This window comes from Panthera onca, chromosome D2 (genome assembly GCF_046562875.1).
Source record: "Panthera onca isolate mPanOnc1 chromosome D2, mPanOnc1 haplotype 2, whole genome shotgun sequence".
NCBI classification, from domain to species: Eukaryota; Metazoa; Chordata; class Mammalia; order Carnivora; family Felidae; genus Panthera; species Panthera onca.
In genome coordinates, this window is record NC_138349.1 from 26,191,587 (window position 1) to 26,207,253 (window position 15,667).

At 49.9% G+C, this 15,667-nt stretch overlaps 1 protein-coding gene and 1 long non-coding RNA gene across 3 annotated transcripts in view; both read right to left on the minus strand.

The window, feature by feature from the left end:
* NEURL1 (neuralized E3 ubiquitin protein ligase 1) overlaps positions 1–7,041 on the minus strand; it is an 80,199-nt gene extending 73,158 nt beyond the window's left edge. For both annotated transcript variants that reach the window (XM_060641597.3, XM_060641599.3), the window contains exon 1: positions 6,306–7,041. In XM_060641597.3, coding sequence (XP_060497580.2) covers positions 6,306–6,390 — 85 coding nt within the window. In that variant the 5' untranslated portion in view covers positions 6,391–7,041. The remainder of the gene's footprint in view (positions 1–6,305) is intronic.
* Positions 3,721–4,510, minus strand: LOC132684948 (uncharacterized). The gene is made up of 2 exons (XR_009612883.3): positions 4,213–4,510; positions 3,721–3,916 (listed from the first exon to the last, which is right to left on the minus strand). It is a non-coding gene; the product is annotated as an uncharacterized LOC132684948 (long non-coding RNA).
* Positions 7,042–15,667: the final 8,626 nt, after the last annotated feature.

Below are 15,667 nucleotides of genomic sequence, written 5' to 3' on the forward strand. Positions count from 1 at the left end.
ACTTTCAAGTCTTATCATTTAAGAAATACATTCCATAAGGGTACAGCTGCCACAGATCGTGATTCCTCTGGCAAAGTCCACTGAAAACCGTCTGGAAAGGATTCACCATTCTAGATGCCATTAAGAACATTCGTCAATCGTGGAAAGAGGTCAAAATGTCAACATTAACAGGAGTTTGGAAGAAGCAGATTCCAACCCTCGTGAATGGCTGTGAGGGCTTCAAGACTTCAGTGGAGGATGTCTCTGCAGATGTGCTGGAAACAGCAAGAAAAGTAGACTGGAAGTGGACCGTCAACATGGGACTGAGTTGCCGCAATCTTGTGATAAAACCTTAGCAGATGAGGGGCTGCTTCTTATGGATGAGCAAAGTGGTTTCTTGAGATGCTGTGAAGATTGTAGAGACGACAACAAAGGATTTGGAGTATTACATAAACTTAGTTGACACAGCAGCAGCAGGGTTCGAGAGGACTGACTCCAAGTTTGAAAAAATTTCTCCTGTGGGTAAAATGCTATCAAATAGCATCACAGGCTGCAGAGAATTCGTTCGCGAAAGGAAGAGTCAATTGATACGGCAAACTTCATCACTGTCTTATTTGAAGAAACTGCCACAGCCACCCCAACCTTCAGCACCCGCCGCCCTGATCAGTCCGTAGTCATCAACATCCAGGCAAGAACAGCCACCAGCAACAACAACACAACTCACTGAAAGCTCAGATAATGGTTGGCACTTTTTTAGCAATAAAGCATTTTTAGTTAAGGAATAGACTGGTTTTTTTAGACGTCATGCTACTGCACATTTAATAGACTACAGTGTAGTATAAACATAACTTTTATATGCACTAGGAAACAAAAAAACTCATTTGACTCGCTTTATTGCAATATTCACTTTATTGCAGAGATCTGGAACAGAACCCGTAATATTTCCTAAGTATGCCTGTATTAGAGAGAGAGAGAGAAAGCGAGAGCAGTAGCTCCAAAATCAGAAAGACTCTGGCCAGAATCCAGGCTCCACCTCATATCAGCCATTTGACCTTGGGCAAGTTACTTCACCTCTTTACGTTTCAGTTTATCCATCCATAAATGGGGTTAATAATCATACTTACTTCACAAGGTTGTTTTAAAAATTAAATGAGATAATAGGTGTAAAGACTTTAGCATGGGCTCCAGCACATAGCATGTTAGTGGTTATTATCATCTTCCAATTCATTTTTGTCCATGTGTCATTTTTCTTCCCATCTGCCTCCCCACTGGAGGGACAGCTTCATGGCAACGAGCCCTCATCTATTTTGTACACATCTATTTTGTATCCTCATGCCTAGGAGAGTGTCTGGCCTGTCTTCAATGCTTAGTATGCATTTGCTAAACAACAGAATGAGCCCCTCCCATCAGAGCATCCCTGGAACCCCAACTCTCACCCTAGAACTTCAGTTCCAGAGCCAGACCTAACTAGCCCCCTGCCCCCCGCCCCAGGGCAGCCAGAGCAGAGAGAAAGCCAAGGCCTCCCACCTGCCTGCCAGTGATTCCATCTATTTCCTTCTCCTCCTCTCCTAGACCTTCTTTTCTCTCTGCCCGGCCCCCCCACAGGCATCAGCACCTGCTCATTTCCCAAAGCAGCAGGATCCGGGTAATGACCTCTGATAAGCATCTTTTAATAAACCCTGTAGCTGGCTCTGTCATCCAGAAGCTATATTCTCTCCCCTTCTCACCCTCACCCCCATCTCCTCCCACTTCCTGGGCTGGCCCATAGTGCCTTTGGTGTCTCCAGGGAGGCCCCCAGATCTCCTGGGCTTCTGGACTCTGGCTCGCTGGGGAATGGCCAACAGGCAGCCCAGCCTATTCCATAAGCTTGACCCTCCCCAGAGGCCTCTGATCTCAGCAGCCTGGCCCAGCTCTGCCTGTGCCACCCTGCCTGACCGCTGGCCCGTCCACCTCCCTCCATCCCCATAGGCAGGTTTCTCAGGCGTTACCAAGGAGACCACTTGCATCCAGCCCAGGGTTGCCAAAGCAACCAGTTCAGTGAGAAGCAGCCCCTAAGCCTCTAGCCCTTGGGAGAGTCACAGACCAAAAGGAAATAGGCCTGGGCAGCTGGCACACCAGGATAGAGGCATCCCTGGCATTCCCCTGGGCAGTGCCCAGCTCCTGCCCTCCTTCCTCCCCCCTCCTCCTCCCTCTTGCTCTTGCCTATCCAGCCGCCATCTTGGCCTCTGTGATTGAGAACCAAAACCTGACCCTCAATGCACACATCTTGGAAGTGAGCACATGCCATCCCAGAGGGTCAGGGAAAAGAAGGCCCCAATATACAAAACTTCCTCCAAGACCGATTTGCTCCCTCGCGAGCTCTGGTGTTCTGGGTAGAAATCCCAGCCCCACCACTTCCGAGGTCGATGTTTCTGGGCAGCATTCTTAGCCAAGGATTCAGGGGAGGAGGTAATGGGGAGTGACTGCTTACTGGGTACAGGCTTTGCTTTTGAGGTGATGAAAATGTTCTGGAACTAGACAGAGGTGGTGGTTGCACAACATCGTGAATGTACTAAGTGTCACTGGACTGCACGGTCCAAAACTGTTAAAATGGTGAATTTTATGTAAATCCTACCACAATTTAAAAGAAGATGGGAAGTGGCCCATCCAATCCTCATCTATGGGTGACCACTGGGCTGGGTAGCCCTCCCCGAAGGTTTTCCTAGTTACCATCCCGTCAGCACTTAGCACTAAGCAGGCAGGCACTCAGAAGGAGCTGGCAAAGGAGGAAGATCTTTATTCTCTGTACTTGTCTCCAGGAAGCTGGAGTCCCCTGCCCCAGTGACCCTGTGCCTGTAACTGAGAATATACACACACACTTACTGACTCCCACCTCCAAGCCTTTGCTGTATGTCCCTTCCCCAACCCTCCTCCCCACACCCTAGCACTCCTGCTTCATTCCTTATCATCTGTCCAATTTCTGCCGTTCCCTCCATGTCTGGCTCACATTCCTCCCTGGTTCCCCATTTCTGACCTATGCCCACACACATCTGGGATTTCAGTGGTCCAGCCAAGCACTTGGCCCCATTCCCTCCCTCAGCCTTGCCTCTTCAAGTAGATCTTCAGCTTGTGAATGTACCAGGATGTCAGGAGCCCTCACCTCTCGGTCAGGCATCCTCGTAACTGTCTCTTGGTCCTAAGCCCAGAGCTATGCCTTGGATCTCTCCCCTGGACACTCCTAGACCAACACTGTTCAGACCCCAGTGGGAATCACTGGCAGTGAGGTGAAGTTAGCGTGTCTCCAGGGAGAACACCAAAGTCTACCACCTGACAGGTGAAGGACGAGCCTCATATGTCAGCCTGACAGCCAGACTAATCTTAGATCTCCAATGTGTCCCAGGGTCCCTATTATGTCAGACCCCTTCCAGCTGTTTTAATTAAAATGGGGAGAAATCAATAGAGATTTCAATTATAGAAGGAGAGAGAGAAAAAAACAAAACAAAGGAGAGTTCCCCACCCCCAGCAAACTTCTGTACGGACACCGATAATCTAATTCACTGATAATGAATTAGAGCCGAACACAGGGTGGGTACCGAAGCAATCCGAGCACAAGTCCAGGTGGACAGGCTTAAAGTCAGAGCCAGTACTGAGGTCAACACCAATACAGTTGGAATGGAATTCTGGATGACCACTGATGTATCAGAGAAGACTACTAGGCCAATGCTGTTTTAGCTTGAAGAGAATTTTGAGTAGACACAAAAACAGAGTAAAGATGGCTTTATTAGGGTAGGAGAAGTCAGGATCAGTGGACCCTGGACAAAGGACACCCATAGGTGGCCATCATGGGCACACCCTAATCTTTGATCTCAGGCTTGGAAGGAGCAGAATCAAAATTCTCACGGCCACCTCCAGTAGGTGTGTGGGTAGGGACAGGGGAGTGGAATCTGGTAAATCAAGCCTGAAAGGGGATGGGCAGAGAGAGGGAGACGGCTAGAGAGAGAAGTTCACCACCATTTAGTCCCGTGGAAAAAGAACTGATCCCTACAAACCAGGGAGGCAGCATAAGTGGAGTTTCCACTTAAGTGGAGGCCACATAAGTGGGGAGTCATGCAGAGGAGAAGGTTAGAGTGGGGGCAGGGAGGTGGGAGGATCCTAGACCCTCTCCTGCCCATTCCCTCCCTTGCCAAAGACTCCAGTCACAGAGACCTCACATCCCCACAATCCCAAACTTTAGGTAAAAAGAGGTATAATTACCGAAGCCTTCTCTGAACTTCCCTAGGGTCAAGGATGGAGCAAGCCAGCCTTTTTGGGGCAGTTTGTGAGCCATTAAACCCAAGTCAACTCACTAGCTCAGCTACTCTGCCCTTGAAGGGTTCAGCCTGACTTTGCCATGTTCTCTTGACTGATGCACTGAGTAACTAGGCAAACACCCTCCCTTCCCTCCATTCTTCTCATTTGTGAGGGAGGACACTGAATGAGAAGATGTCCACAGTTTCCTCCATCATTAAGAATCTGTTTTCAATGTTCATAAGTAGTTGTTATACAGGTTAATACTTACAGCTTATTCCTGATGATAAAAAAACAGTATTGCTTATTGCAGAAATTTTTTAAAAGAGCAAAATATAAAAAGAAAGAAAAAAGAAAAAATCTTATGTGATCCCATTACCCAGAGAAAAACCAATGTTATCCTTTTGGAAACTTTCTTTCCAGGATTGTTTGATATTTTTTTTTTTTGTATTCATATATTTTTAAACAAAATTGGGATCTCACAGTCTACATATTTTTTTGTCCTGCCTTTTTCAACTGTCATTATGGTGCTGTACTGAGCATTTTCCCAAATCATCAAATATTCTTCAAAAATACAATTTTAAAGATTGCGTAATACTCCACCAAGAGGACATACCACGATTACGGGGCATTTAGGTTATTTTCCTAGTATAAACACAACTGCTGTGAACATCCTAACCTAACGTATAAGTATTTGCCTGGATCTCCATTTTGCTAGGATCAGCTCCTCTAAGAGTAATCACAAGGCCAATGAATATGTTATTTTAAAAGGTCTTGACATGTACCACCATATTAATTTCCAGAAAGACACAACAAACCTACCGATTTTCCCAAACCGAGAGCGGAAGTTCTGAAATGGTTGGAGCTAGAACACAGGATGGTGGTCCCATCCCTCCTCCTCTCCCCTAGTCTGGAAGGTTAACTGTCCAGCAAAAGAGAGGACAGAATCTAGTCAGGAGATACAGATGTGCAGCCTAGCTCCACTTCTTGCTGGCTTCGGAAACCAAAAACAAGCATTGGTTCTCCTCAACTGTGAAATGGGTATGATTAGCTTTGCTGACTACCCAGAGCAGTTTCCTCGCTCACGTGAAAAGGTGTTTGCAAAAGTTCTTTTCAACTCTAATGTTTTGTCAAGGGGTATTACCATATCCTTCTCGTCACCCAAGGGGCTGAGGAAGTGGGTTGTTCTTTGGAGAAGACCAAGGGCTTCCCTTCTTGGCTCTTAGCCATCAGAATGCCCAGGACAAGTGCTGGCTGGTTCTGAAGGTGATAGACAAGCAGCTTCCGGAAGAGAATCAGTGGGGTCTGAGGGCTTGGGAGGACACAGCTGTGTCTTGCAAGGGTCAGAGAAAACAGTGGAAGCTGCAGGGCCGAGGGCTGGGCCAGGGCTTCCTTGGCGGTGCTGGGTAGGTCTGGGGATTGAGATCGCAAAGACCTTCCTGGTAAATGTTCCTCCATTTCAAGGCTCCCAAGCATCTCCTGTCTAGGGTTCCGAACGGACATCTGGCCTTTGGAGGAACCAGAAACCAAGCTGAGTCAGTGGACGCAAAAAGTCAACAGAGCTCTGGCCCCTTCTTCCAGGCTGCTATAAGTCAGTCCTGGATCTTTAAGATCCTGCCATGGAAGATGCAACTAGTGCTTCCAGCGTGACCTCTCCAGCCCTGGGCAGATGAAGGAGGAGACTGTGATGCTTCCCTTGAGAAGCACAGCTGGCCGGTCTGAGCCTCCTGCCACACTCCCCTACCCACTGGGCAAATGCCCTTCCTCACTCCAGCACGCTAGCATCGTGGCCTGAGTTAACTCCAGTGACGTTCCCAGTGCCGGTGGGGGAAACTGCGCAGACCCCACATAACGCCATCCTTCCGGGTTTTCAACATCACCACCCCTGGCCCCCCACTCCCGGCCCCCCACCAGGGCCAGATGCGCACCTCGCGTCTCCAAACACACACAACAGGTGGCACCTGCCCTTCCTCCCCAATCACACCTCTCCACCTCTCCCTGCCCTTCCACCTGCGCCCCAGTCCTCCGGGCTGCGCCGGGCCCGGCGGAGCCTCCCTTACCTTTAAGGGTCTGGGGGTGGCCCCGCGGCGCCCGGCTCGGGTTTCCTCGGGGCAGAGAGGGGATACTGGAGAAGTTGTTACCCATGGCATCCGGCCCCAGGGGGTTCGGCACTCGCGGGGGGCAGGCGAGGTTGGGCAGGAGCGGAGGCACGGTGTGCGAGTGTGTGTGCGCGCGGGCGCGCGCCGCCGGGGGAGGGCCCTGCTGGGGCTGCGGCCGGGGGCGGGCGGGCCGCCGCTCTCCTCCCTCTCTCGGGGCCGCGGCGTCCTCGGCTGGTCCTGCCCGCCGCGGGGGTCCTCGCGCCAGCCGGCTACCTGCCCGCCATTCCCCGCGGCGGGGACGGGGACCGCGGGCGGGCCCCTGGGCCGGGGCCGGCGGCGCCCGGGGCTCCCCTCTTCCTCCGGCTGGCGCTCGGGTTCCGGCTGGTGGTGGGCGGCGCGGAGGCTCCGGCGCGCTCCCCCGGGGCCATAGAGTCAGGGCTCCCGGCGAGGGAGGTCGGCGGCTCGGTGGCAGGCTCGGTCCCCGCCCGCGGGGACGGCCGCTGCGGCGACGTGCGTGGCGCCCTCCCGCCCGCGGGTCCGCATGGAGCGGGGCTCTGTGGAGCGCGGGGCGTGCTGGGCGCTCCCGCCCCCGCCGGCTCCCTCCCGCGACCGCCGCCCCCGCCCCTCGCCCGCAGCTGTCGCCAGGATTCCCTGGCTCCGGTTGTTATGGTGACAGCTGCGCCGGTGAATGAGCGTCTTAGTGACACGCGCGCGCCCGCGCAGCCAGATGTGGCCCCGGGGCGCGCCGCGTTCCCGCTGCCACAAGTTGTCCGCGGCGCCGGGGCCCGGCCCGGGTCCGGGTGAGCTAGCAGGCGGATGGGCGGGGGTGGGGCGCCGGGAGACGGACTCATTCCCCGCACGGGCAGTGGAACCAGGTCTTGAAAACAGAGAAACAGTGCAGCAAGAAGGTTGAGCTCCCTGGAGGCCAGGCGCGGGGCGAGTTAGCTCTACAGTCTCCCTGGAGCCAGGAACAGGGCCCGGCGCACAGTAAAAGCTCAAGAAAACAAACCAAAAAAAATGGGGTTTTTTGATGAGTGAATGGATGATGGAATAAATGAGGTGAGATGAGAAACCCCTGCACTTGACCCTCCGCCCTCAGTTACATCCGAGGTGCACGGGCAAGGGCTCAGAACAAAAAGCCCCTACACACATCGCAGTGGGGGCCGTTGGACGAATACAGAGCCAACCTAGGAGGCGGGGTTGCTGGCCAAGCTGGGAAAACAGATCTCAGGGACAAACCATCAGACAAACCACCAACTCTGAACTGAGTGGTTCTGTCAGCTCTAAGAGGTGGGGGGAGCCAGCCTCTGTGGCCCTTAGCAAAGAAGGCTCCCTGGGGGAAGGGGCTTCAGCAAGTTGTCTGTTCACCTGACCCCAGTCGATGGGCGTAGAAGATGAGCCAAGGTCCCTCAGACAGAGAATCTGCCTTCCTGCTCCTCTAGGTCACCTCTAGCTCTCTGCCTGGCTTCAGCAACTTTGATCCAGAATCCAGTGAGGGTGTAGGCTGGCAACAGGCATCTCATCCATCCTCTCACAGAAGGTTCTTCCCTCAGGTCTCATGTGACGGCTCCTTATTATTCAGGCACAGTTCATGTGTCACCTCCTGACCATACCATACCCCAGCCCCTAGGAGAGTGCCTGGCACATGACAGACTATCAAAAACTACTCGTGGAATGGGTGAATCGGCCTGCCTGCCAGCAGAACTCCACTAAGATCCCTGGAGTGAAGCTCTTTATGCCCCTCCCCTGCCCCCTGCCCCCCACCCCACTGCAGCCATCACATCCATAAATGTCTGGGACTCCAGGCGAGCTAGAAATATCCGTGACAGCTGCTCTCTGGGGTCTGGAGGGAAAGACAGCCCCCACCCCCGCCTCCAGCTTCTGAGATGCCCAGGATCACGTGCCCAAGCCAGCTGCAGAATAGACATGGAGGTCAGGGGTGCTGTCTTATTTATGGACATATCTTCCCAAGGCTCACTCCCAACCAATGACTCATGCATCAGAAATCCATGCGCCCTGAATGGCAGCACACTCACACATTTGCGTACACACCTCTGCACTCTCCCGCACGCTCATTTCTACACAAGTGCACACATAGTCTCACACATATTCATATACCCCCTGAAGTCTGCTGCAATGAGGTCACTGTGAACCGCTACTGGCCGCGGAATAAATCTGAAGGCTCCGTATAGACCAGACTAATTCTTCTGGAGTGTGTGTGAAGTGCAAGGCTCTTGGTAGGATTTGCAGAGGGTGGCTGCAGGGAGGCTAGGCCTGTCCTAGAGTCCCACCCCTCCCTTTCCCAGGGAGGAGGAGCTGATGCCTGGGCCCGGGGGTGGGGGTGGGGCATGGAGGCCCCAAAGGTAGAGGACAGCAGGGATGCCAAGACCCCACACGGTCTGAACCTGGGGCTGTGGGCAAAGCAGGGGAGAGACAGAGAAGATCAAAGGGAAGAGGAAATGAGGGCCAGAGACTGGTGCCCATCAGAGCCCAGGGGCAGCAACAGGCTCTGCAGGGATCCCAGGGAGCCCCACAGGAAGGTGAGAGGGATCAGGGACCAACGCAGGGGACTGAGAGCAGGATGGAAATCCCCCCTGACCCAAGAAGGCTGAGGAGATAATGGAATATCAGCAGAGCCAGGAGAGGATGAGGCAAGCGAGGCGTCCCTGGCATAAAAGGCAAGGAGGCGCTCGCGGCTGTCAGGGTCGTGCAGTGCCAGCCCTGCACTTGCTCCAGCCTGAGAGTGAGTGCCTCTGAAATCTTGCATCCTAAGCCACCTCCCTAGCGTAGCCCTAGCCCTTCCAGGGAGCTCTGTACTGTGGGAAGGGACACCACGGTCAAGTGCCAACTGGGTGCAAGTGTCTGGCCAGGCAGGGACCTAGAGAAAGCAGGTGGGACCCCGTGGGACCCAGAGAAGCTGAGAGTGACCCCTCTGAGGGGTCCTGTGTCTCAGAAACCCTTTTCTGGTAAGGGCTGTGTTTAGACGCAGCTCAGAGGATCAAAAAAGTCCAGCAGCCTCCCGCCCACTGGACATTGGGCAGAATCCCTGAGGCCTCCAGGCCATTCTTCACCAAGGCAGCTGCCAGGAGGCAGGGAGGTAGCCTGTGTGGCCCCAAGGGTCCTTCCTAGCCCCGTCCTGGAAGAGAGGAAGAAGAAGGATCCCGCCAGGGAGACAAGGCTGGATGAAATCACTGTCTTGATGGTTTCAATGGAAGCTATTAATACCCATGAGGTGGGGATCCAGAACCAGTCACCGTGGCAACCCCATCTCCCCGGTAGTGTAGACTCTGAAGGCGGTGCCCGGGGGGGATGGGTGTTAGACATACGTGTTTGCCTGTGTGTGCTTGTGTGTGCATATGTGGCTCTCCACACTGATAAATAATAAAATATTTGACCGAGAAGAATAAATTCCTTCCCTGAGAACCTGTAAGCTAAGCGCACAACCAGCCACAGGGAGGGTCCCCACCCGGCAAGCAAGAGTGGGGTTCATCTAGGCCAAGCTGGGCTCCACGAAACTTGAGACCACCCAAGCCAATACATGATACCTCTCTCCCTGTCAAGAAACTAACCTTAAAATTAGAAAAAGTCGGGGCGCCTGGGTGGCTCAGTCGGTTAAGCGTCCGACTGCGGCTCAGGTCATGGTCTCCCGGTTCGTGAGTTCGAGCCCCGCGTCGGGCTCTGTGCTGACAGCTCAGAGCCTGGAGCCTGCTTTGGATTCTGTGTCTCCCTCTTTTCTCTCTGCCCCTCCCCCCCGCTCACGCTCTGTCTCTCAAAAATAAATAAGTGTTAAAAAAAGAAAAAGCCACAACCATCCCTAGGCTGGGGGAGAGGGCCCCCCTGTCATCCCCCAAGGCCCAGTCCCTAGTTATCGGGCGATCAGAAAACCTGTACAGGGTTGTCCCGCCTGGACTGCAGGAGGTGGCTAGACATGTTAGAGGGGGAGATCCCTGACTGCCTGACACATAATAGATACCCAATAAATGTTTATTCAGTGAATCTGTGAATAAATAAATCAGTGAATTCACCTATCAGCAGAGCTACTTAGTCAACCAAAGACACCTGCTCCGACCAGCCCACCTGGCCCGTTCCCTTGTCAGCAGTACCTTTCGCACAAAGTTTTCCCTGAGGCCGCGCCTTCCCTCCGAGGGATGAGAGTCTGTTCTGCCCCATGGAATGAGTACCATAAGGTCCAGGTGCTTTGGAATTCAGCGCCTCTCATTGCCCCAGTGACCATTTATTGAGCACTACCTGTATACCTGGCACTGTGTGAGGTGCAGTTTCCCTGCCAGCCCCACGGGGGAGCCTCTCCCGTGCTTTTGTGTATTCCGGTTTCCTACCTCCCAGGGCTAAGGCTAGGGCCGAGCACACAGTAGGTCTCAACATTGTCAAGATACCAGTTTTTCCTGACTTGATCTATAGAGTCAATGCATCCCAATCAAAATCCCAGCAATTTATTTTGTGGATATCGACAAGCTGATTCTAAAGTGTGTGTCAAGAGGCAGAAGACCTGACATAACCAACACAATAATGAAGAACAAGGTTGAAGGACTGATGCTACCCAATTTCAAGATTTATATAAAGCCACAGTCATCAAGACAGTGTGCGACTGGTGAAAGAATAAACAGATGGGTCAATGCAACAGAATAGAGAGCCCAGAAATAAACCCACGGAGAGATAGTCAACTGACCTTTGACAAGAAGCAAGGGCAATATAATGGAGCAAAGGTAGTCTTTTCAACAAATGACACATGAACAACTGGACATCCACATGCATAAAAAGAAATGAATCTAGACACAGACTTCGCACCCTTCACAAAAATTGACTCAAAATGGACCAGAGACCTACACAGAAAATGCAAAATTATAAAACTCCTAGAGGATGATATAGGAGAAGATCTAGATGGCCTTGGGTTGGGTTGTGACTTGTTAGATACATGAGTTATGAAAGAGAATTCGTAAGCTAGAATTCATTAGAATTAGGTTTTTCTGTTCTGCAAAAGACACTTTCAAAAGAATAAAAAGACAAACCACAAAGACTGGGAGAAAATATTTGCAAAAGTTTTTAAGTTTTATTTGTTTAAGTCATCTCTACACCCAGTGTGGGGTTTGAACTCATGACCCTGAGATTAAGAGTCACATGCTCTTTTGACTGGGCCAGTCAGGTGCCCGCTGCAAAAGACATATCTGATAAAAGAACGTTACCCAAAATATATGAAAAACTCTTAAAACTCAACAATAAGAAAACAAACAACCTGGTTTTTAAAATGAGCCAAAGATAGGGGCACCTGGTTGGCTCAGTCGGTTAAGTGGCCAACTTTGGCTCATGCAATGATCTCGCAGATCAGGAGTTCAAGCCCTACATCGGGCCCTGTGCTGACATCTCAGAGCCTGGAGTCTGCTTCAGATTCTGTGTGTGTGTCTCTCTCTGCCCCTCCTGGCTCGTGCTCTGTCTGTCTCTGTCTCTCTCTCTCAAACAAACAAATAAATAAACATTAAAAATAAAACAAAATAGGAGCACCTGGGTGGCTCAGTCAGTTAAGTGGCCGACTCTGGCTCAGGTCATGATCTCACAGCACATGAGTTCGAGCCCTACATCGAGCTTCGGATTCTGGAGCCTGCTTCGGATTCTGTGTCTCCCTCTCTCTCTGCCCCTCTCCTGCTCATGCTCTCTCTCTCTCTCTCTCTCTCTCTCTCCTTCAAAAATAAACATTGAAAAAAATTTTTAAATAAAGGAAAAAGTGCCAAAGATGTTAACAGATCCCTCACCAAAGAAGATATACAAATAGCAAATAAGCATATGAAAAGATACTCCATATGTATGTCATCAGGTAAATGCAAATCAAAACAACAAAGAGATTGCACACACTTATTATAATGGCCCAAATCCAGAACCCTGGCTGCACCAAATGTTGGTGAGGATACGGAGCCGTAGGAATGCTCATTCATTGCTAGTGGGAATACAAAATGGTACAGACACTTTGGAAGACAATTTAGTGATTTCTTAAAAAAACTAAATGTTCTCTTACCATCCAACCCAGCAATTACACTCCCTGACACTTACCCAAAGGAGTGGAAAACGTACGTCCACACCAAAACCTGCCCAAAGATGTTTATAGCAGCTTTATTCATAATGCCGAAACTTGGAAGCAACCAAGATGTCCTTGGGCAGGTGAGTGGATAAACAAAAACTGTGGTACATCCAGACAACAGAATATTACTTGGTGCTAAAAAGGAATGAGCTATCAAGCCATGAAAGACACGGGGGAAACTTAAATGTATATTACTAAGTGAAAAAAATATGAAAAGGCTACTTACTGTATGATTCTAACTATATGGAATTCTGGAAAAGGAAAAACGCTGAAGACAGTAAAGAGATTAGTGGTTGCCAAAGGTTAGGGGGAGGGAAGGATGAACAGAGCACAAAAGAAACCATGAAACTACTCTGTATGATAATGTAGTGGTGGATACATGTCATCACACACTTGTCTAAACCCCGTAGAATGTACAACACCAACAGTGAACCCTCATATAAACCAGACTCTGGGTTACAATATGTCAGTGCAGGTTCATTGATTATAACAAATGTACCACCTTGGTGGGGGATATTGATGATGAGGGAGGCTACCCATGTGTGGGTATATATGGGAAATCTTTGTATTTTCCATTCAAGTTTGCTGTGAACCTAAAACTGCTCTAAAAAATAAAGTCGACTTTCTATTAAAACACTTTTTTTAAATATTTATTTTTGAGAGAGAGACAGAGCATGAGCTGGGGAAGGGCAGAGAGAGAGGGAGACACAGAAACTGAAGCAGGTTCCAGGCTCTGAACTGTCAGCACAGAGTCTGACGTAGGGCTTGAACTCGTGAACCAGGAGATCCTGACCTGGGCCGAAGTCTGCCGCTTAACCACCTGAGCCACCCAGGAACTCCTAAAGTCCATTTTTTAAAAGGATCATCTAACTTCCTCCTATGGCGCACACACATTAGACTAATGATTCTCAAACTTAGCATGCATCAGAATCATATACAGGCAGAGGGGCAGGGAGGGAGGAGAACATGGCTGACAAAATGCATATTCCCAGGCCTTGCCTCAAGAGATTATGGGAAAGCAGGGTAGGAGGTGGCTGGGCAGCGAGGGGGAGCCCCAGCCCCTTTCTCTGCTCCACAGACAGACTTGCCATCTGGGAGATAGCCCCTAGGTCCATGGTCAATTGTAAGATCTTCATAAACCCCCAAACTTTTATCCTTGGAGCTCAAGCGTATCAGGTCAAACATACTAAAATATACTACATCCCACATTAAACATAATTTTCTTACCTTAAACATTTTGAGAGGATTTATGTAAATTTGGTTTTTGGAATCATTGGGCTACAAGGAACTCATTGAATTTACAATTGGTTTTATTTCTAAGCAATCATGCATGTGTTGGATTTCTTGCCAAGCGAGAAAAACCTACAATTGTCTTTAAACATAATGAAATCTTTATGAGTACTCATTTAGTGATTAATGAAGTTGACACAACATTAAATTTTGTAGACAGGTAAGTAAATATTTATTAATTTTGATTTTGAAATTTTTTGATCATAATTTGGAGCCAATAATGTTTTGTTTTCCCCCCAGTCTTAAGCAGACCCTTAGAAAGCTCATAGGCCCAAGTATTGAGACTATCATGCCCATGGATAAAATCCAGGACTGAGGTCAAGCACTCCTAAGGTTGCATCTAAAAGGAGAGTGGAGGGAATCCTGGGTGGCTCAGTCAGTTGAGCACCCAACTCTTGATTTCGGCTCAGGTCATGATCTCACAGTTCGTGAGATTGAGCCCCACATTGGGCTGTGTGCTGACAGCGTGGAGCCTCCTTGGAATTCTCTCTTTCCCTCTCTCTCTCTGCCCCTCTCCTGCTTGCATGCACCTGCGTGCACATGTGTTCTCTCTCTCTCTCTCTCTCTCTCTCAAATAAATAAACATTAAAATAAAATTAAATTAAAGTTAAATAAAAGGACAGTGGAGGCCCCTGCTACGCACAGGAAGGAAAAATACCCAACACCAGAAAGAAGACCACAAGTATCCCTGTCTAGGAAACTTGTGTAGTGACTTCAAAGGAGTCCAGCACCCCTCTTGAACCATCCCAGGACTACTGGCTCACTAATAGTGACAGGTGGTGTTTATGGAGCACTCAGTCAATATGTACCAGGTCATGGTCTAAGCAATTCATCTGTATCAATTATTTAAGCCTGGGCCCACTCCTGTAAGGTAGGGACTATTATTATTATTATTTTATTTTCACCATTTCCATTTTATAAACGAAAACCCCCAGGCGTAAGGAAACTGAGACACTTGCCTAGGAGCTGATAAATGAAACGCTGAGGTACAGCCCTCCAGTGGTCTGAATCCAAATCTCTGCGATATTGTGCCTGCCCCAGAACGGGATTCCCCCAAGTGCCCAGCCTCAGAAAAACACCTGTTGCAGAGAAGGTGTCCTCACTGAGTTCCTGAGCCTCAAAACTCCTGAGGGACCCAGAAGTCTCCCAGGCGCTCTGACTCAGCTCTCTGGAAGTTAGCCAGGGAGCGCTCAGCCACTAATGAACATGAAATAGATTGAAAATAATTAAACTGAAAAAAATGTTTTTAATGTTCAAAGTAGTGATACTACCCCAGAGCATCCCTTTTCTCTCATAGATGTTTTAAATGACGATTTCTTGCCAGGAAAGCCCTTCTAAGAATGTTACAAAGACCAGAGAATCATAAAGGCAAAGTATGATAAATATGACTATGTAAACCCTTAAAACTCCTTTATGGCTAAAACAAAAAAATAGTCAGGAGGCACGTGTCCAATAAGCCAATAGTCTTCACTTCAAATGTCCTTCACCCCTGGACCAGGAATAGGAAACACACGTCTCTCCACTATGGTTGGCGGTGTAACATCTCTGTCCTGTCCACCTGTCCCAAGGGAGGTGTGGAGGCACTAACTTGTTCCCACCCTCCCCCAAAGACGCATGGGTGGGTGGGGGGGGGGGGCTCTCTGCACAATGAGGAAAGTTTTCTCTCAGCAGAGTGAACAGTGACCGTGTCCCCATTTCTCCCTGCCCCTCTCAATCTCTCAACAGCCACCACTAGGTGGCGCCAGAACTCCATTGGAATCCCCGTTCTCACTGGCAAATATTTCCAGGCGGGGGGTAACCCTCAAGTCAATCCAAAATGGTTTAAATATTTACAGGTTGCTCTTTTTCTCTCTCAAAACAAAAAGGGATTTTTCTTTTGGTGGGGAGGAATACATGTCCTTATCGCTTCCATGACCTGCTTCATTGTGAAGAAAATATATCAGTG